The sequence below is a fragment of the Crocuta crocuta genome, unplaced genomic scaffold (genome assembly GCF_008692635.1).
Source record: "Crocuta crocuta isolate KB4526 unplaced genomic scaffold, BGI_CrCroc_1.0 scaffold170, whole genome shotgun sequence".
Lineage (NCBI taxonomy): Eukaryota > Metazoa > Chordata > Mammalia > Carnivora > Hyaenidae > Crocuta > Crocuta crocuta.
Genome location: NW_027527853.1, coordinates 5,304,922 through 5,325,965, shown reverse-complemented (window position 1 = coordinate 5,325,965; position 21,044 = coordinate 5,304,922). Strand labels below are relative to the sequence as shown.

Here is a 21,044-nt window from a genome sequence, read left to right as displayed (position 1 = left end):
ACAGGCTCACCTGAAACTCAAAGCCCATCCACTGGCCCTTTGTGGTCCTGAGTGGTTTTACAAACTCCATTGTGACTCAACCAATATCTGTGGCTTTCCCTTCCCCCCTCCCCTCCCAGAGGCTTTGAGAGAGTGGTAACAGATAATGGACCAGGAATGAACTAAAATAAAAGCAGCCAATTATAAACTCAAACCTTTCAGAAACCCTTAGTCCTGTTTCTTAAATTTGCTTTTTCATTATACAATTCTGATACTTTTGTGTTTGTGGGGGTGGGGGGAGGTGGTTTAAAAGAAACTTCACTTTCTTTTTTCTGAAGTCAAGGTAGTGTGTTTAGATAAAAGCCTGGAAAGATTTTCTTTCCCAAAAATATTTGTAACAGGTTGAGTTGAAGAAAAATGCAGTTACAACTCCTAAAGTTGGAGAGAGCGCCCCCTATGGGCAAGTTGGAGCTCTGCAGGTCTCTGAGGGGCCCAGCCAGCCTGGCGTGGGCTGTTTTCTGTGATGTTGCCTGGATACAGAATACTGTGAGAGGCTGAGAAATGATGGCCCAGCCTCCTACACAGGGGACAAGAATAGTGTAATCAGGCCAGTTTCCTTTAAAGGAGGGGACACTAAGCCAACCCTTTTTCTTTCATATTACTAATGCTGTAAATATGCTAACATGCTACAGTGTGACAGTAATGCGGACACGTTGCCCTAAATTTTCATGGAAAAATAAGAGTCTCCCTATGGACTCCACCCAACACTAAAACAGATGGACCATGTCTCAAAAGGAAACTTTACAGTGAAAGAATCTCAAGGCCCTTTAGCTCTCCAGCTTTATTTGCAGAATTAATAAACTGCAGATGTATTCTGAAGTGAAGAAGAAGCGAGCCCTGCTCAAATCCCTTACAATTCTTGAAGGTCTAGATAGTTTTGAGTTGAGTCCCCATGCGACATGGAACTAGTTCTAAGCAGTGAAGTGTCAACTAGTCAACTTAGTTACGCAGGGGCTAGTTAAGAACTTCTTTAACTTGTTACAACAGAGTCTAGCGTGTTTAACAAAGAGAAATGGGAAATGTTCTCCCTGTTAGCACAGACACAAACCTCAACAGCCACATGCCACTGTGGTGAGTAAGGGCTTTGCTGGCTGAGTTCTTAATCATGGGAGCTCGCCTATATCAAGTTGTTCTGTGCAGCAGGGACACAGCCCACATGAAGGAGGATTTACTGGAAATTCCTTCATGAAGGAAAGGAAAAATACATTGGACTCTGGAAAGTCGAACTGTTTCTGCCCCTACAGACTGCAGCATGTCTCACTTCCCTCCTCTGCGAGGGAATAACAATCCCCAGCCGGGCTGAGCACAAATACTTCTCCAAGCTGCTCCCGGGTCCCCTGTAGAAACCTCAAAGGGCCAGACCGGCCCACCCTTTGAAGTGCTGGGCTCTCGGCCAGCTGAGCCGTGTCATTTCTACCAGGTCTGTGTGGCCTTGGGGCTCCTTGACTGGGTAGCAACACCCATCCCCACACTTCTCCTTCTTCAGGACCACTATCTGTCAAGCTCCTTCCTGGCTCCACCCCAACCCAAAGGTGGGAGAGCCAGGCCTACACCTTCCTTATGACCAGATTGAGGAAGGGGGTTGGAGGAGGGGTGGGAAGAAGCTGGGGCAGCCTTGACGGCAAATCCTATCACAGGAAGCCCTTTGTAAGCAAAAACTCCCTCAAAGGACACAATCTGGGTCTCCCATCCACTTCACCAGTGGGGAACCTTCCTGAGTCTGCCAACTGGCCCACGCTGGCCCTTTGGATTAGCCCATAAACCGTTTCTGAGATTGCAATTCCCCAGACCTCCCTGCAGCAGAATCACTAGGGCAGTTACAGATTCCCAGGACCCTGAGTCACACTTTTTCTTTAGTTAATTCTTATACCAGGAAGTTTGAGAAACAATGGCCTAAAGCAGTGATTCTCAGTGGCAGCACAGGGGAAAAGTAGAGGGCTGGGGGTTGGGGGGTGAGGGTGGGCAAGGGCAGGTAGGAAAGGCAGCTGGCAAAGTTAGATCTGGAAAGAGGGAGACATGCGCAGTTTTAAAAATCACATTCAATACGGTAACAGAGGTTCACATTTGAGAAATGAACATAGGAATGCAATTATTTAAATGAACAAAGTAGTAAGCAAAACTCAAAACTACTCGGCAAGCCTCGTTATCTGGATCTTTCCTATGGCTTCTCCTCCTTACTCCACACCAGGATTGTCAGAGAGCCTTGGGGCCTTTGTCCTATTCATCAAATGTAGAAACACCGGTCCAAACTTGGGTTCCCAAACTTGGCTGTGTACCAGCCCCTCTGGGGTAAGGCTGTGCTCTGTACTTTTAACAAACTCCATTCCTGGGTTTTGGAATCACTGGCCTCGTCTGGAGGCTGTGGCAGGTTTTGCAGGATCTGGGGCCAGCAACAGCTCCCTTTTTCCCAGTCCCTCCCAACCCCACTGCCCTGAGGCCAATGGCGTCACTTTAACAAGGGAAAGAGCAGAGTGGAAGCCCAGGCCTGTGCACCAAAGCTCCCTAGATCAGTGAGGCGACTAGACCAGAGTCAGTCACCCTGTGGCTATAAGGAGCAGGTAAACTAGCCTAATGCTTGGCATGCAGGCAATGCTCAATAATTAGTTCTTAAATGACTATGACCTGTAACCTAACCAAGTCTCCTGTTCATTCAGTCCTCAAGGGTCTGAATCTGTGCTTGCCTGCTTGTCTCTGTCTAATCCTCTGGTCCATTATAAACAAGGTAATAGTTTTCTGTCATTCATTCATTCGTTCAAGAACTTGGACCTAACAAGGTAAGGGAGACAGAATAACAGTGATTAAGAATTTGGAGCTAGGCAGGGCTAATTCAGACTCATCCTTGTACTAGGGACCAGGTACAGGTTGTTTTACTTTTCTGAGCCTCAGTTTCCTCATCTGTAAAATGGGGATTATGACAGCTACTACCTAATAGTATTGTAAGGATGAAAAGGATGATGTGTTGAGTGCTTAACAGTTACTTTTATTATTTCAGACACTCCACTAGAAAAAGGGATCAAAAGAAAGCACGTAACTGGCAGGGAAAGCTGGTCTGAACGCACACACAGTCTAAATCACAGGAAGGTGGGGTATCTGCACAAGGGTATAGGGAGGCAGCCAGGAATGAAAAGATAAAAACCCTTTAAACTACCCACTTCCATTTCTGTGCAATCAACTGTGCAAAGTTCTTAAAGCCAGTACTTTCTCTCACGTACATGAAACAACTCCCTCCCAACATCAGTGCTGTATATACCAAAGTCTGCTTGCAAAACCATTTTTATGTTCAGGGTTAGACCAGTAGTAAACTTCAGCTATAGCTGAATTCTCATAAAATGCAATGAGTGGAAACTGAATAAAGGTTTTAAAGGTCTCATAAAATATTTCATTACAAAACAGACCCGAAAACAAATGCTTAAACAAAAACCCTACCTAAGCCGGCACACAAGTATTTATACACATGTACACACACACACACTCTGCCTCTCTCATCATTTTCTCCTCTCTTCCCCTTTAATTTTCTTTATCATACTAAGCACCACCTGATACACTGTATGTTCCCTCCACTCAGATATAAGCCCCATGAAAGGCATGGTGTACTCCCAGCACCCACCGCAGTGTCTGACACACATAAGCATTAGCAATTATTTGTGGAATGAATACATTAATTAATACATCGCTAAAGATAGTCCAATAACCTTGCAAATGACTTACAATTTATAAAGCTTCCTCTCCTAAGAGATGGTCCTCCAAGTGCTATTAGAAGATAATTATAGCTCTTGTCATTATGAAATGCCTTTCTGTTTCAGTCTCTCTGGGTGTCCTTCTCCAGGGCTTTGGCCCACCTTTACTTCCTCATGAGACATTAACAGCCACCAGCAAGGCTGTGGCACCTACTCAACTGGACTCCCCAAAACGCTGGGGTTCAGCCTTTCCAGCACCTAAGACCACCCAGCCCAAACCAATTTTGATCTTTTCATAGTTTTGCCACTCCACTGAAAATACGGAACTAAAAAGAACTGAACTGAGACTCCTGCTCCACAGTAACACTGACCCCTGGTATAGATGTCTTCACAGCCCGCGAAGCTACTCCATTTATAAAGCCTGCCTTGGAGCACCTGGGTGGCTCAGGTGGTTAAGGTTAAGCATCTGACTCACTCTTGATTTTGCCTCAGGTCTTGATTATGCCTCAGGTCACAACCTCACAGTTCGTGAGATGGAGCACATCTNCATCTGGCAATGTCAGCAGGGAGTCTTGTTGCTAGGAGACATATAAGTATTAAAAGTTTGAGGACAAGGTCTTTGTATTCGAGGGAATGAAAACTTCTCATACTGCTTCACCAAATTAATTTCATTCCAAACCACAGTCTCTGTTTTCATTAATAAAAAACAAAAACAAAAACAAACCCAAAAAACCCCACAAACCTTTGCTCAGGGAGTTAGTACATTTCACAGCCCAAGCTTGTCTTCTTTTTTTTTTTTTCAAATTCTGTAGCCCCTATTACATTCTGTGTGTGTGTGTGTGTGTGTGTGTGTGTGTGTGTATGTGCGTGTGTGTGTAGCTCCAGACTCCCACTTGTCCCTCCCAGCTCTGGGAGATGACAGTTGGGACCTGCCTGTCTTCCCTTTCCCTGAACTGCAGCCTGGAATGTTCTCTAGGCATTAAGTTGGTCCCTCAAGGGCTCATTTCATTTATCTCCTTTTTCTCAGGGTCATTATCCAGTCCAATAACTGAAACCATGGTTACATGTTTTATCTTTTTTTTTTTTTGGTGTATCAGGTGAGTATGTAGATCTGGTCCCTGTTATGTTATCTTAGCATGAGCAGAACTTCCAAACTACAGTCACTTTAAGGAGAAGACTTCTGAGGCCCAGAGGGGTTAAGTCACTTGACTGAGGTCACCACTAGTCACCAGTAGAGCTGAGTCTCAAAGCAGCCTGTCTGGCTCTCAAATCTCAGCTTTTATGCACTATGATTTGTTACCTTCCTGGGAGCTCGGGAGTAAGCCTCACGTCTCTCTACAAAAAGGCATGAGCTTTGGGACAGGTGTTTGTTTCCCTTTTGACTTGATCCCTATGTGTTCTGACTTCTTTGTGGCTTAAACCCAAATTGGAACCAGAGAGCTTTCCAGAAATCTGGGCTGAACAGATTCCACATCAGTGGGTCATTACTAGTGGGCTAACTGTCCAATGTAAGGCACGTTAGATTTTATTCATGTATTAGTATCGTGAACTTGTTCATTCATCCAACAAACACTTATTGAGAGCTTATTATGTGCTAGGTCCTATGCTAAGCGCTGGTGTTACAGTGATGAGCCAGATAGATGTGGAGCTTACTGTCTAGTAGAGGAAGGGCAAATGAATAACAAAATAAATACAGACATGTCACATGGTGGTGAGCACTGAGGTAGGTAAAGCAGGAATGCAGACCAGCACATATTTTTGAGTACTTATCTAGAACCCAACATAAATGTCCACGTGTACAGCTGGGCTCCCTCCAGCATTCCCACACCTACACGAGCTTGCTAACAAGAAGGGCTCTGAGGAAATGAAGCAGGGCAATGAGACAGAAAGCAATGGTAGGGGCTGCTCTAGATTCGAAGGTCTGAGATGCTGAGGCTGAATGGCAAGATTTCACATCTACTGCAGTTAGAAGGAGAGAGTATTCCATGCAGAGCGAACAGCAAATACAGAAGCCCTAAATGGTAACTCTTTTTCCTCCTTGGAGGAAATACACACACATACACAAATACACACATACACCTGAAAATCTGTAGACACCTTTCATTCCTACATTTCCAGGCTCCTGAAGCCGATTCTTCTTTAGGAACTCAGGCGGAGCTACAGCAGGGCCAGGACGCCAAGGGATCAGGGTCCCAGCCTCAAATCTCCTTTCCACCACTCAAGGTTACTGTGAAGATCACTTGAGATGAGATATGCTCTCCAAATTTCTCGTGTCCATTGTAGAACGTGAGCATCAGTGACTTACTATTCAATAGTATAAAACTGCCTGCTTAAAACTGTTACGTGGGGAGGAACTAGCAATACTCTGATAATGACTTTTTTTTTTTTTTTTGCAAAATTAGAAAGGAAAATTACTTCATTCTGGCCAAAAGCTAATCAATAATTCCACCTACATTTTGGTTCCTGCAGTTGGTTCACAGTTTTCAGTATAGTGTGAAAGTCAAGAACACAGGCCTGGACATAAATGGTGACTCTGACACATACCTGCTGTGTGACCTTGAGCAGATTACCAAGCCTCTCTGGGGAAAAAGAGGACTGCTTCATTGGGTGTCTGTGAGGATAAAGTAGCATAATGTACTCAAAGGGCTTGGCAGAGCCCTTGGCACTCCCTAAGACCTCACTAAGCTGTAGCTGCCCTGCCTGTCTGTAGAGGGAACTTTGATTCTTCAGTGGCTGGGAAAGTCCTTCCTCTCTGACATTTCAGCTAAAAATATTTCATTTTCCTCCTGTGACCAAGAGGCACTTCTGGCCTGTCTCTCACCCTCATTCAGCCTGGGTGGCTGGTTGGATAACTCTAAAGGGGGAGGAACAGAGTCTACACTGAATAGCCCAGCCGGCTCCCAGTGCCCGAGGAGGGGTGTTGCTGACACACCAGCACTATGCTTGCACGTACTGGACCCGGCAGTCCATTGTGGGGGAGGACAGGGGTGTACAGGCAAACCTAGTCAGTCCAACGAGGTTTGTTTCCAGGCCTAGGGCAGATGTAAAGTGAGAGTCCTGTTTGCTCAACCCGTCTCCATGGCAACAGGAACGTCAACAGGCAAGGCATTCCTTAAGCTGGTAGAAAAAACTTCTGCCCCCACCCTGCACACCCAAGTGAAAGAAAGTTCCCACACTGAGTAGTGAGCAGATCCCCGAAGGCCAAATCTTTAGTAAAAAAGCCAAGAGAAAAATCTGGGGCCAAAATACACAAACAGTTTGGACAAATGTACAGCTTATTCCCAGATGAGTTGAATTTTTTTTCCTGCAATGTACTTATGGCAAATTTGACCAAGGTGTATGCATTGTTTAGTTGGTGACGCCAAGGTCAAAGTTCATTAATTCCTGGCTGATGGTGGAGAAGCATGCAGCTTAGCACAGTAAGCACACAGACAACACAGGGGCATGATCATTTGCACTGTTCATTCCAAAGCAGACTTGGGGTCAGCTTTCACTGGGGGATGGTCAACAACTGTGCATCGAAATTTGTAGGACACACAACTAATCTCCCAATTAAAAAGACCTTCCCGGCAATCCCTATCACAACACCAGCATTCTTCATAGAGCTAGAACAAACAATCCTAAAATTTGTATGGAACCAGAAAAGACCCCAAATAGCCAAAGCAATCTTGAAAAAGAAAACCAAAGCTGGAGATATCACAATCCCGGATTTCAAGCCGTATTACAAAGCTGTAATCATCAAGACAGTATGGCACTGGCACAAAAACAGACACTCAGATCCATGGAACAGAATAGAGAACCTAGAAATGGACCCACAAACATATGGCCAACTAATCTTTGACAAAGCAGGAAAGAATGTCCAATGGAATAAAGACAGTCTCTACAGCAAATGGTGCTGGGAAAACTGGACAGAGACATGCAAAAGAATGAACCTGGACCACTTTCTTACACCATACACAAATAGAAACTCAAAATGGATGAAAGACCTAAATGTAAGACAGGAAGCCATCAAAATAAAAAAGACAGGAGAAAGCAGGCAAAAACCTCTTTGACCTCAGCTGCAGCAACTTCTTACTCAACATGTCTCTGGAGGCAAGGGAAACAAAAGCAAAAATGAACTACTGGGACCTCATCAAGATAAAAAGCTTCTGCGCACCGAAGGAAACAATCAGCAAAACCAAAAGGCAACCAACGGAATGGGAGAAGATATTTGCAAATGACATATCAGATAAAGGGTTAGTATTCAAAATCTATAAAGAACTTATCAAACTCAACACCCAAAAAACAAATAATCCAGTGAAGAAATGGACAAAAGATGTGAATAGACACTTCCCCAAAGAAGACATCCAGATGGCCAAATGACACATGAAAAAATGCTAACATCACTCACCATCAGGGAAATACAAATCAAAACCACAATGAAATACCACCTCACACCAGCTAGAATGGCTAACATTAACAACTCAGGCAGCAACAGATGTTGGCGAGGATGCGGAAAAGAGGATCTCTTGCACTGCTGATAGGAATGCAAACTGGTGCAGCCACTCTGGAAAACAGTATGGAGGTTCCTCAAAAATTTAAAAGCAGAACTACCCTATAACCCAGCAATTGCACTACTAGGTATTTATCCGAGGAATACAGGTTAGTATTCAAAATCTATAAAGAACTTTATAGATTTTGCTGTTTCATAAACTTAATGCTGTTTCAAAGGGGCATATGCACCCCAGTATTTATACCACCACTATTGACAGTAGCCAAAGTGTGGAAAGAGTGCAAATGTCCATCAACAGATGAATAGATAAAGAAGATGTGGTATACACACACACACACACACACACACACACACACACACACACACACCACAGCAATCAAAGAGAATGAAATCTTGCCATTTGCAACTACATGGATGGAACTAGAGGGTATCATGCTAAGTGAAATTAGTCAGAGAAGGACAAATAACATATGACTTCACTCATATGAGGAATTTAAGATAGAAAACAGATGAACACAAGGGAAGCAAAAATAATATAAAAACATGGAAGGGGACAAAACATAAGACACTCTTAAATATAGAGAACAAACTGAGGGTTGCGGGAGGGGTTGTGGGAGGGGGGATGGGCTAAATGGGTAAGGGGCATTAAGGAATCTACTCCTGAAATCATTGTTGCACTATATGCTAACTAACTTGGATGTAAATTTAAGAATTAATTATTAATTAATTTAAAAATAAAAAAATAGAAAGACCTTCCCCAGTGACCCTGCCATAAGGGACTGAAATTCCCATTTTGTTCACTTCTTTAGGTAAGTCACCAGTGGCCTCTGTCCCCAGATCACTGTTCCTGGGAAGTTAACACAGGGAGCTATCAGTGTCTATTCCACCATCACCTGGAGCAGCTTCTCAGAAAGCTCCTTCCAGCCAGCGAGCCCTTGAACAACTGAGACACAGAAAAAGGACAGATAAGTTCTGCTGGGAAAAGAACTGGCAGAGGGGGCAGAGACAGCTGAGAAGGCAGGCCTGAGTGGGTGCCCTGATGGGACCCCTGGAACATAAATACAGACCCTGGGTGTCTGGGGAAGGTCAGAAGGAGGAAGACCCCCTAGAAGTAGGGGAGGGAAAGGTTCAAAGAGTAATGAACACCACCTTCATATTTTGCCTAAAATTTACCTTTTTCAAGTTAGGCCTAAAAACTCCAGTCATAATAATGCCCCAGTAACGTCCTGCTCCTTTGGTTTTTATGCTCAGCAGACACTGTAATGCCAAGTGCAACATATCCCAGCAAAAGGCATGGAGTCCTGAACACCAGAAGGACTCTCTTATATCCGGACCTACCATATAGTCTTTGTTCAAATTTGGGAAGAAAAAGTCAGGATCAGATAGACAGCACATCAAGTCTGTTGCCAGAAAGTCACACCAAACACCTAAAATAAGCCCCAAGCTGAGCCTTTAGGGTGGGGATTTGTCCTCTTCCCATAAATGCTGTGAACCAAGGGCCCCACTGTGTTTTCAACAGGTGTACGAGGAATATACAACAGTCTCCTGGACCTGTTTTCCTTGCTTCCTGATTGGTTCCTACATCTAGTCTCTGCACACAGAGCCTGAATGATCCTTTTTTAAAAATGTTTACTTATTTATTTTGAAAGAAAGAGAGCATGCAAGTGTGAGTAGGGGAGGGGCAGAGAGAGGGAGAGAGAGAATCCCAAGCAGAGCCCAATTCAGGGCTTGAGCCCATGAACTGCAAGAACATGACTTGAGCCTAAATCAAGAGTCAGATGCTCAACCAACTGAGCCACCCAGGTGCCTCTGAATGATCCTTTTAAAATATAAATCAGATCCTATTCAAACCCCCTTAGTGGATTCCCATTCTCCTAGGAACGAAATGCAAAGCTCCTGCGGTGGCCCACAGACCACGCATGCTGTGACTTTCCTCATCTCATCTCCTTTCCCATCCCAGCTCCTCCTGCTCTCTGTGCTCCAGCCTGCGTGGCCTCCTCGGTGTTTCTCTCACACACTGAATACACTCCTGCTTTCTCTCTGCCGAGAACATCCTTCTCCCCACAGATACCTGCATGGCCCATTCCTTCACTTTATCTAGGTCTCTGCTCAGTTGTCACCTCTTTGTCACCTCATATAAAATTGGATCTTCACCCCATCATCAATCACTCCCTATCCTTTTACTCTGCTTTATTTTTCTTTATGGACGGTAACATATAACAGTTTCCTCCTTATAAATCACTCTGTAGGACCTGACCCATTATATAGTCCTTCATGTATTTGTTTTCTGACACTCCCTCAAGCATATTTCCTTCAGAAAAGCAAAGACTTATGTGAAACAAAGATGAGAGCTCCAAGGCCAGGCTTTGCTGCCATGTTGAAATAAAAGAGGCATAAAATGATAAAGGCCTGAACTAGGCTGGTGGCTGTGGTTGAGAGTAAGAAACATGTAGGAAGAAAAAGCAAGATTTGGCAACAGATTGGATAACATGTAAAAGGAAGAAGATCCAAAGACACCTGAGTTTCTGAGCCTAGTGGTCTGGAACTGTGTTGTCCAATATGGTGGCCACCAGCCACATATGGCTAGGGAGCCCTTTAAATGTGGGTGGTCTGGATTGATATGTGCTATAGTTATGAAAGACGCATTGGATTTCAAAGTCGCTCCTTCCCCACCCCAAACCTGCTTTTTAATTTAATAATATGGTTAATGACATCTTATAATCAAGGATACAGAGTAATTTGGTATGACACAAGGGAAAATTCATTAACCAGAGGATGCCCTCCCACCAGGCATTTATTTCCACTGGGAAATAACAAGTAAGTAACTTAGTTTTAAGCACTGGTTTATTACAGGTTTGGTTAGTTTGAATTGGTAACCTAAGACTAGTTTCTGAGTCTGTATGGCCAAAGTCCAGATCAAGGGCTGGGATGAATTTACTGAGGCCATTCTGTCCCACAGAGACCTGTTTTGGAAATCCCCACGCTTTAATCAGGGGACAACCCTCAGTGCCACCCTGGGCACCATCATGACCCTTCCCCATTTGAAACTGGTAAAGATGACAGGGATCTGACTTAGATCTGTTGAGTTTAAAAGCCAATAAGACATTTAAAATGGAAGTGAGGCTGCAAGTAGAACTTGAAAGGTCACACATAATTGGAAGAAGAAATGATTTTGCTTGTGTCTAAAACGGCTACAGGGTAGGAAGTGACTAAGGGCAGTTAACACAAATGTTGCAGGAATGTAAACAGATTTCACAACTAGTGCTAAATTGGACAGAGGAATGGGGACTTAGTGTTTACAGCCTCTTAGGAATACAGTAGTCCCCCCTTTATGCACTAGGATGTGTGTCAAGATCCCTAGTGGATGCCCAAAACTGCAGATAATACCAAATCCTATATACATATATGTATACATAGACACATACCTGTGATAAAGTTTAATTTTTAAACTAGACCTAGTAAGAAATTAACAGTAACTAATAAAATAGAGTAATTGTAACAATATACTGTAATAAGTCATGTGAATATGGTTTCTCTCCCTCTCAAAATATATTGTACTATACTCACCCTTTTATGCGTGATGATGTGAAAGGATAAAATGCCTAAGCGATGAGATGAAATGAGGTGAATGATGTAGGCACAGTGACGTAGTATTAGGCAACTATTGACCTCACACTTTTTCAGAAGAAGGATCATCTGCTTCTGCACCTCAGTTGATCACAGGTAACCGAAACTGCAGGTATGAGGGGACTACTATACAGAAGTTTGGGAAAAGGTAACTGTGATCAATATCACATCTGATATTGTCTCAGAAGGTTGTGTGTGTGGTGGGGGGGGGCCCATGGAACTGAAGCCCGATTATATCGAAAATATTATGAAATGTTATTAACGATGCATTCCTTTAACAAAATAAACAATAGTAATATAACATGTAAAATGAGAAAAATAGTTGAAATCAACTTACTTATTTTGTCCAATCGTCTCAAAATCTTTTACAACAATTGTAAGGGAAGATGAAGAGTCCAGTGGAATACCCCTCAAGTCAAACTCCAAAATCTGTCCATGAAGGTTATAAAAACAAAAAGGTTGTTAAAAAGGGTCGGGAAGTGTAGTATAATTAGAGGTACCGACACTAAATGACTGTCATTCTCTTCACCAATGTCAGTCTTGTGAATCATCAATTCTATAGTTAATAGATGTGACTGAATTCCAAACCTGGAGGGTGCTGAGGGCTGTGGGAAGGCAAACCAGATTTAGCCTCAGAGGACCAGGGGTGACCTTGGGCTCCCCATTTTCTAGGCTCTGTGACTATGAGCAAGTCACTAAACCCATCTCAGAGTCAGAGAATTACCATAATTGGTTATAAGAATAAAATAAAATAAAATGAAAATGCTTTCTTCACTGGTTGTTTTTAAGTTATTTGCTCTTTCTAATCATATTATTATCAGAGATAGATAATCTAAAATTTTTTTTCTAAAATGCATCAGCCTTTTATTTTAAGCCCCACCATGATTAGTCTGTAGTCAGATAAGACTTCCATCTTAATGTAATAAATTGCTGTCTAATGACAAACATAAAAAAAAATCAACATAACACTGCTAACGCCTTTGATTGACTGTGTAATATATGAATTAAAGAAACCAGAGCCTACTAAAGATTTGATTCTCCTTGTACTGGGTTTGGAGTGGGTGGAGAATGTGTCAGAGCTCATATTAGAATCCTAACCCCAAAAGGTTCAGGGTTAGTATTTCATTTGGGTTAGATTTCCGTTATAAAACTACAGTTGGGAAGTTTACTTGATAAATACATTGGCAATTAAAAAAAAAATACATGTTAGAAACAAAACGGAGTGAGATGGATGATACCCTGCAGAGGATGTCTGCTCATGTGACCTCTCCCCCTCTGCCATCAGCTACCAGATAAAAAGAAGCATGTCAAAATTACTTAAAACCAGAAGCACTAAATGGATACATAATGTACTTTTAATTTGTTTTATTCTTGGAGCTCTGTGTGAGGTGCTAGGATCCACACACGGTATCCACAGGAACCAACCAGACTGGCCTCTTGCTTTCACGGAGCTGGGGAGTCCAGCTGACTGTGTTCTGGGTTCCAGTGAAACTTTCTGCTTCTCAGGAAGGCATTAAAAAGGCATTTCATCTGCACCTCATTCAATGAAAAGGTATAGTCTTTATGTTAGTTTCGAGGCTAGGAGATGGGGGAATTTATAGTTGGTGGAGGGGAAGTCTTCACAGCCTGGTGACTTAGTAAAAATAAAAAAGACATTTATCACTGTGCTTATGCAGGAAAGTCTGACTGGGTTTGGGGGAAAACAATGGGGCTGATGATCATCTTTTAAAACATTAGTCAGCGTAGGAAAATCTACTCAGTGGAAAGAATTAAAACTTTCACAATTCTTTAAATATATTTAACACAACTGTTCATGAAATAGGTATAAAGCCAACAGTGAGGGAAGTAAATAAATTATATTATAGCGCTTCCATAGAATATTGCATAGTGTTAAAGACACTTCTGAATGGAATGGTATAGTATATGCTCAAGATATAATAGCAAGAAAAAATAGGAGAGGAAGCTGTATTTGCTTATATGTTAAGACATCATATTTTATTAATTTATTTATAAACACTAATTACTTATAAAATATCCTTATTCAATAAACATTTATTGCTATATCCCAGAGTTAACAATAATTGCTTCCAGATAGTGGCTCCAAAGGTAAATTTTGTTATGTTTATCTAAAGATTTCAAAATGTCTACATTAAGGATATTCTACTTTATCAACATAAAAAACAGTAAATGTCATTAGACAGCCAGACACACAAAGTGTCATGTGATACACTCTCGGTTAGTCACATGCAAATACATTTTTAAATATGGAGCTTTACATCTGGGACTCCAGAGATGATCCAAGCCCATGCATTACTCTACAGATGTGCCCCAGATGTGCAACATAATTGGACCAAGGTCACTCAGCAAGCTCAAAGCTGCTCCCGGCTACAACATAAGCTTCCCACCCTCTGCCCAGACTTCACTCACACCACTGCTATACAGGAGATGTCATTGCGGTACGTCCCCTTGAACTGTTCTGCTGTCTCCATGGTCACAAAGAGAGATAGAGGGGTGGAGGGTGCAAGGCGCAGATTCTTCTTTCAAAGGGAAAAAGCTAACCTTTGACCAAAGACAGGACAATCAGATGTGCCTTATCCACTGAAACAATGTTAAAAAAAGAAGCAGTGAGGTTACCTCATTCCATACAGGGTTGAGTTCATTGTCAACTTTCTTTGTTTTCTTTTTCTCATCTGCAAATAAAAAATAAGAAATATCAGTTAATTAGAAATATTTCTAGAACATGTCTAGAACATTTGTTCATTCATAGAGCATTCCCCTGAGGGACAACCGTGTGCTTGCATTTTCCCATTCATCAGCCTAGAGTGAAAACTACCTGAGTCCAGGTTTTCCAAACTGAATGGCATTTTTTGACCTAAAATGTTTCTCCCATCCCAGGTCTAATAGATGTTAGGGGCTTAGGTACTCAAAATCATGGAAATACCATGATTCCCTGCCTCTCCCTCACCAATTCCTATAGATCAAGGTTACCCAGGGCATCTGTGTCTCCAGTTTGCTGCAGAAAGAAGCCAACAAAGCTAACCTTTGACAAACAGGTGTCACCATTTTACAGATGCAGCTACTGAGACTCAAATGAGCTGAGAAATGGGTCTGAGATAGTACTTGGCACTGGGTCCTATATAACCTGCAATTTCCTCTCTGAAGCTCATGCTGCTTCTGCATGTGATAAGACCCCACAGCTTAAAGACTGAGCTGGACTCTCCCCTCCCCTGCCCCCACCCAGTCCCATAGGCCTCGGCACAAGGTAATTAGTAGATGAACACTTTTGATGACATGAAAAGAATGTAGTGTTTCCTGTACAACAGTCTCACAGATTTTCTCTCTGTGTGTCTGAGACCTTCCTGCATGAATAAATGTTAGTCCAGCTATTGTTCAAAGTTTCCTTAGAGAATCTGAAGGGTAGAGGCATCTGTTGGATCTCTAAGTTCCCAAATACTCATCAAAATAAAATGTAGTATTTGAGTACCAAATGCTTTGTAAGCACAAACTATCTGTTTTCAGGAAAACAAAATAAAACGAGTTCTCTTCCTGTGTGAATTCTTTACCATCACATAGAATAGTCACAATGCTTCTGACACCAAATGTATGCTGGGGGGTTCCCCTACCAAGCAATTTTCTGTGACACCAGCTGGGTGTTTTGCAATTTAACTCCATGCTGATACTATGTACCTAGAGACAGCATCAGATCCCGCAGCTTAAGGGCTCAGAGGACAACATCAAGTCCACGCTGTCATCTGTGGTTCTGACCTAGTAGGCCATAAGCTTGGGGTTCCCATAACCCCCTTATTGGGTTCAATTAATTGGCTAGAGAAGCTCACAGAACTCAGGAAAACAGTTATTTATGTTTACTACCTAACTAAAGGATAGGACAGAGGGTACAGATGAACAGCCAGCTGAGGAGCTATGTAAGGCAAGGTCTGGGAGGGTCCTGCCCACAAGAGCTTCTGTCCCCATGGACCTGGAGTACCTCAGCCTCCTGGTACATGCATGTGTTTATCATATACCTGGAACCCCAGGCTTCTGATTTTTCTGATGGAGGCTTCCTCACATAGGCAAGATCGATTATTAACTCTATTTCCAGTCCCTTTCTCTAGTCTAGAGACGCCAGGAGGAGGTGGGGGCAGAGCCAAAAAATGCCAAGCTTGTCATCATAGCTTGGTCTCCCTGGTGACCAGTCCTCGTCTTCATCCAGGAGCCATCCAGGAGCCCACTCAGAGTGACCGCATTAGAACAAAAGATGCTCCTACTCTTATCACTTAGGAATTTATAAGGGTTTTAGCTCAGTGCCAGGAAGTGGTGGGGGAAAGGAGCAAAGACTAAACTTGTATATTTTTTTCTCATCTCATATCACCTAATCTCTTTAAAAACCCTATGAGATATGTATAATAATTTTCATCCCCTTTCAAAGCTAAGGAAACCAAGAGTTAAGTGGCATATTCAAAGTGACCCAGTTCGTAAGGGATAAATTTTAAACCCAGGCAGCCCCACGTTGGTGGCGACGCCCAGTTACCCCTCTGCTGCTATGGAACGTAGGAGGTAGTGGGTTCCGTTCAGCTGAGTGTCATATTGCAAAGGCTCCCAGCACTTGCCAGTTGTGGGACTAACCACTTCATTCTTCCAAGACCTCAGCATAGACAAGCCATGAATCATCACCCGTACTCTGCTAAGCAGTAACTTTTCCACTTGATCGCCTCCCATAACCCAACCGGCTTCCCTTTTTAAATTTCAGCATGACCCTGCTCATCGGCTCGTGCTGGGGCCTGTACCGATGCATTCTAACTGTGGTCTCTCTTTGTGGCCTACAGAGCCCCTCCCTGCATCTGACTCTGAGATCACCTAGAAGCTGTCCTGTCCCCTCCCACATTTCCATCCTGACCGCATGTGCCCCTCCCATCATCAGATGAAAAACCTCTCAACTTTCCTCTCTGGTTGCAACACCAAGTGCTTTTGAGAGGAAGAGGGGCCAGGCAAAGTTTAAACTGACTGAATTGGACAAATGGCTTCTTTACACAGTGGGAGCAGCCCCTCCAAAATAATCATCTACAGGTGCCAGAAAGTACATTCTTATTTTTTTTTAATGTTTATTTATTTACTTTTGAGAGACACAGAGAGAAAAGCACATGTGGGAGAGGGACAGAGAGAGAGAGGGAGACACAGAATCCGAAGCAGGCTCCAGGCTCTGAGCTGTCAGCACAGAGCCCAACGTGGGGCTCAGACCCACAGACCGTGAGATCATGACCTCAGCCGAAGTCCAACGTTTAACAAACTGAGCCACCCAGGTGCCCCGGAAGTACATTCTACTACAGTGTCTCTAAGTTATTCTGATAGCTCTACATGGGTAACATTCTCATCCCCTTTTTATAGACAAAGAATTGAGAGAAGCTAGTTAACTTGCCTAAGGTCACACAGCAAATAGAAAAAGAGAGTCAGAAACTGAACCTATGTCTCCTTGGCTCAAAACCTGAGTGTGCATTCACTATCACACCACAGTGCCCCGTTGGAAGCTGTCAGAAACAATGGATAAAGAAAATTCATAAATACAATATGAGCAATGGGCTTGATATACTGGGCAGTGGCCACAGGAAAGTGCAAGGTCAGATTTCAGAGTATCCTTACACTCTAAGACTATTTCTTCCAACACATAAAATGTGACATCTGTGTTTTTCTTGGGGGGGAAGTTTATTGCCCTCATCGGATTCTCAAATGAGTTCATGACTTTCACAAAAGTTAAAAGTCCTGCCTTCGACAATCATGAAATGGTACCATTAATATCTCTCCAGTTCACCACCACCCTTGCTGCCATAAAAGGCCTGGTGGTTGGAGAACTGAGTCAGGATAGAGTGACTCTGGACCCTGGGACCACAGCAGACCTTCAAGAGAAAAGATGGTAATTTTAAGAGGCCACAGCAAGTAAGTAAAGCAAGGAGAAAGCAGCAAATCATTAATAGAAATTGGACACAGGGGCTTGAGGCAGGATGTGGGTCTCTGATGGATGCCACCGAAGGAAAATCTCAGTCTCCAAGTCCCCAAGATCCGAGACAGGGAGCCAAGGCAAGGACAAGGGCTCCAGAGAGGCTATGGAAAGAGCCAGTGCTTTCCCAGTTGAGTTAAATCTGAAGCCTGGTACTCTCCTACACTGTTGGTGGGAATGTAAACTGGTACAGCCTCTCTGGAAAACAGTGTGGAGGTTCCTCAGGAAACTAACAATAGAACTCCCCTATGACCCAGCAATAGCACTGCTAGGAATTTACCCAAGGGATACAGAACTGCTGAGGCATAGGGGCACATGTACCCCAGTGTTCATAGCATCACTCTCAACAATAGCTAAAACATGAAAGAGCCCAAGTGTCCATCAACAGACGAATGGATCAAGAAGACGTGGTTTATCTATACCATGGAATACTACATGGCAATGAGAAACAATGAAATCTGGCCATGTATAGCAACATGGACGGACCTTGAGGGTGTTATGCTGAGTGAAATAAGTCAGGCAGAGAAGGACAAATATCATATGTTTGCACGTATAGGAGGATTAGGAGGAACTTGACGGAGCAACAAGGGGGAGAAGAAGGGCGGAAATGGTGGGGGAAAGGGAGAGAGGCAAACCATGAGAGACTCTTGAATGCTGACAAAAACTGAGGACTGATGGATGGGGGGGGAGGGGAGAGATGGGCATGGAGGAGGGCACTTGTGGGGATGAGCACTGGGTGTTATATGGAAACCAATTTGACAATGAACTATTTGTAAAAAAAAAAAAATCTCAAGCCAGGTTACTGGCCTGGGAATCAGCATACAAGAAGAAACACTGCACTGGGAGATCTTGGTGCTGAGCCTAGTACTGATCCCCCATCCCTTCCCCACAGGGGCAGGACTATCTCAAAGTCAGCAGTTGGGGGTATGAAAAAGGGAGTAGGGAGTGTCACTTGCTCATTCATTCATCTTCCAATGTTTATTAAGCACCTACTATGTGCTAAGAACTGGGGAAACAGAAGGATACAAGATTGTCCTTGGCCTTAAAACATTCCACAAATGGAGTTCATGGGCTATGGCAGAGAAGAGCCAAACGACAAACGAACCTTGATGACTGTTTTCAGCAAACAGCAAAAAGTCCACCATGCTATTGTCTGCTTCATTCTCAGGTTGGAGCTCCCTCCTGTCAGAGGGAGATAATGGGAAGAAAGCCTGCCCAGGTCTGGCAAAGGGACCTCATAGCCCAGCCCTTGGTAAAGGTCCACTAAGTGAGTTCTTCCACCAACAGTAAAGCATTTCCTCATTCTTGTACCCAACAAATATTTTTGAAATATCACTGGCCAGACACTGAGCTAAACGCTGGGGGAGATACAAAGATACCCAAGATATAGTTCTTGCCCTCAGGTGCTCCAGCAGGGAGGTAGATGTAGCCACAGGTGACTGATATAGGAAGAGGGGGCAGTTGCCATCAGAAGGGGTACAAATGAAAAGGGGAGGTGACTTCAGGCTGCAGGCACCAGATAAGGCCTCATAGAGGAAAGCAGAGGCTGAGCTGGGGATTGAAAGACAAACGTGGATTAAAAAGGTGGAGCTGGGAAGAAAGGGTCACTCCAGGTGGGAGCAATAGGGTGAGTGTGTCAGCCACAGGGGAGAGAGAACAGGTCATGTTTGGGGACACTGCACAGCCCATTTGCCTGGAGCCAAGGGAATGTGAAAGGAAGCAGAGGTAACCAGGCCATGTGGGAAGGTTATGGCCACACTGTGCAGCCACGAATACCAAGCAAAGCTTCATTTGGCAGATACAAACCACTTGGTAAAGAGGGTGTTAGACACTGGGTTTTAGAACTTCAAGAGGTTCATAATCCCACAAGAAAAACCAGTTGCATAACAGCTCTTCTAATACGCGCTCCTGAACACATGATTCTGTTGTATATTGAGAACAAAGGGAACCAACCAAATCCCAGCAGGTGCAGGTTGACCACGACCAGGTGGGACTATTCAAGTGGAACTTTAGGCCACTCCAAATACTTGCATTAGGCCACTGGTGCTACCCGATAGGGGGCACTCTCTCCTGGCCAGACTTGTGCTAAATACTGCCCATTCATCATTCCATTTAACTTTCCCAGCAAGCCCACGTATCCCAAATTTGCAGATGAGCAAACGAGCCCAGAATGATTAGTTAAGTTGCCCAAGATCACAGAGCTAGGAAGAAACACTCTACCTCAGGACTAGTTTAATTCTGTAGCCCATGCATTCAACTGCTGCTCCTCCCATGTCCCTAGTTAGTAAAGATTACATGCTAGCATTGGGTCCTATCCTTCTGGAGAAATCCAGCTCAAACTCTTCCAAAAAAGGAGGCTCTAATTTTTATCAGAATGTGTGTACATTGTATTTTATTGAAAACCTGTTCACACATAAATGTCAGCCAAAAAACAAAGATAAATTCCTCTCTCTCTTTCTCTCTCTCTATGTCTCTCTCTCTTTTTATTTTAGAGAGAGAGTGCTCGAGAGTGAGTATGAGAGTACAGGAGACAGGCTGAGGAAGGGTAAGTGAGAATCCCAAGCAGGCTCCACACTCAGCAAGGAGCCTGATGCAGGGCTCAATCCCACAATCCTGGATCCTGGGTCATGACCGGAGCCGAAATTAAGAGTGAGACGCTGACGTAACTGAGCCACCCAGGCGCCCCAATAAATTTCTTTCTTACCAGCAGCCACAGAGCCACTTATTTATATTATTCAATTATTCAATTTCACCATTTTTTTTTTTTAAAGCCTAAATTGCAGATGCTAAACATCAGATTAAATTACAGGAAGCTCTTTCCCCCTTTTCCACATCACCTACCTCCCCCGTTCTCATCTCTAATTTTATTAAGATGACAGTTTCCTCCTATGGAAAGGAATTAAATCCTTTCGACCCAGAACATAACAACTGATTCAAACGCCAAATACACTGAACCATGACTCAAGGCATTCTTTGGGACATTTCCTGTTTTTTGATAAGTCACGCCTGCCTGCTTCTCTCTCAGTTTGCTGAAGGTCACCGCTGCATAATTAACCTGCATGCCAACCTCTGAATACAGTTTCCCCGGGAACTGAGCAAACGCTCCTTGCCAAGCCGCCACGCCCTCTCGCACGGAACCCTTTCCTCTGCTGGGCACTTACTACACCACACGCTGGACTCTCCTGGACGAGGTGCCACGGGCACCATGACTCCTAAGGCT

At 43.6% G+C, this 21,044-nt stretch overlaps 1 protein-coding gene across 2 annotated transcripts in view; it reads right to left on the bottom strand.

Annotated features, from left to right (window-relative positions):
- The window catches only part of MYOF (myoferlin), a 160,390-nt gene that overhangs the window by 115,955 nt on the left and 23,391 nt on the right, over window positions 1–21,044 (bottom strand). For both annotated transcript variants that reach the window (XM_077779775.1, XM_077779782.1), the window contains exons 2-3: window positions 14,470–14,525; window positions 12,173–12,264 (exon numbers count right to left, since the gene is read on the bottom strand). In XM_077779775.1, coding sequence (XP_077635901.1) covers window positions 12,173–12,264; window positions 14,470–14,525 — 148 coding nt within the window. The remainder of the gene's footprint in view (window positions 1–12,172; window positions 12,265–14,469; window positions 14,526–21,044) is intronic.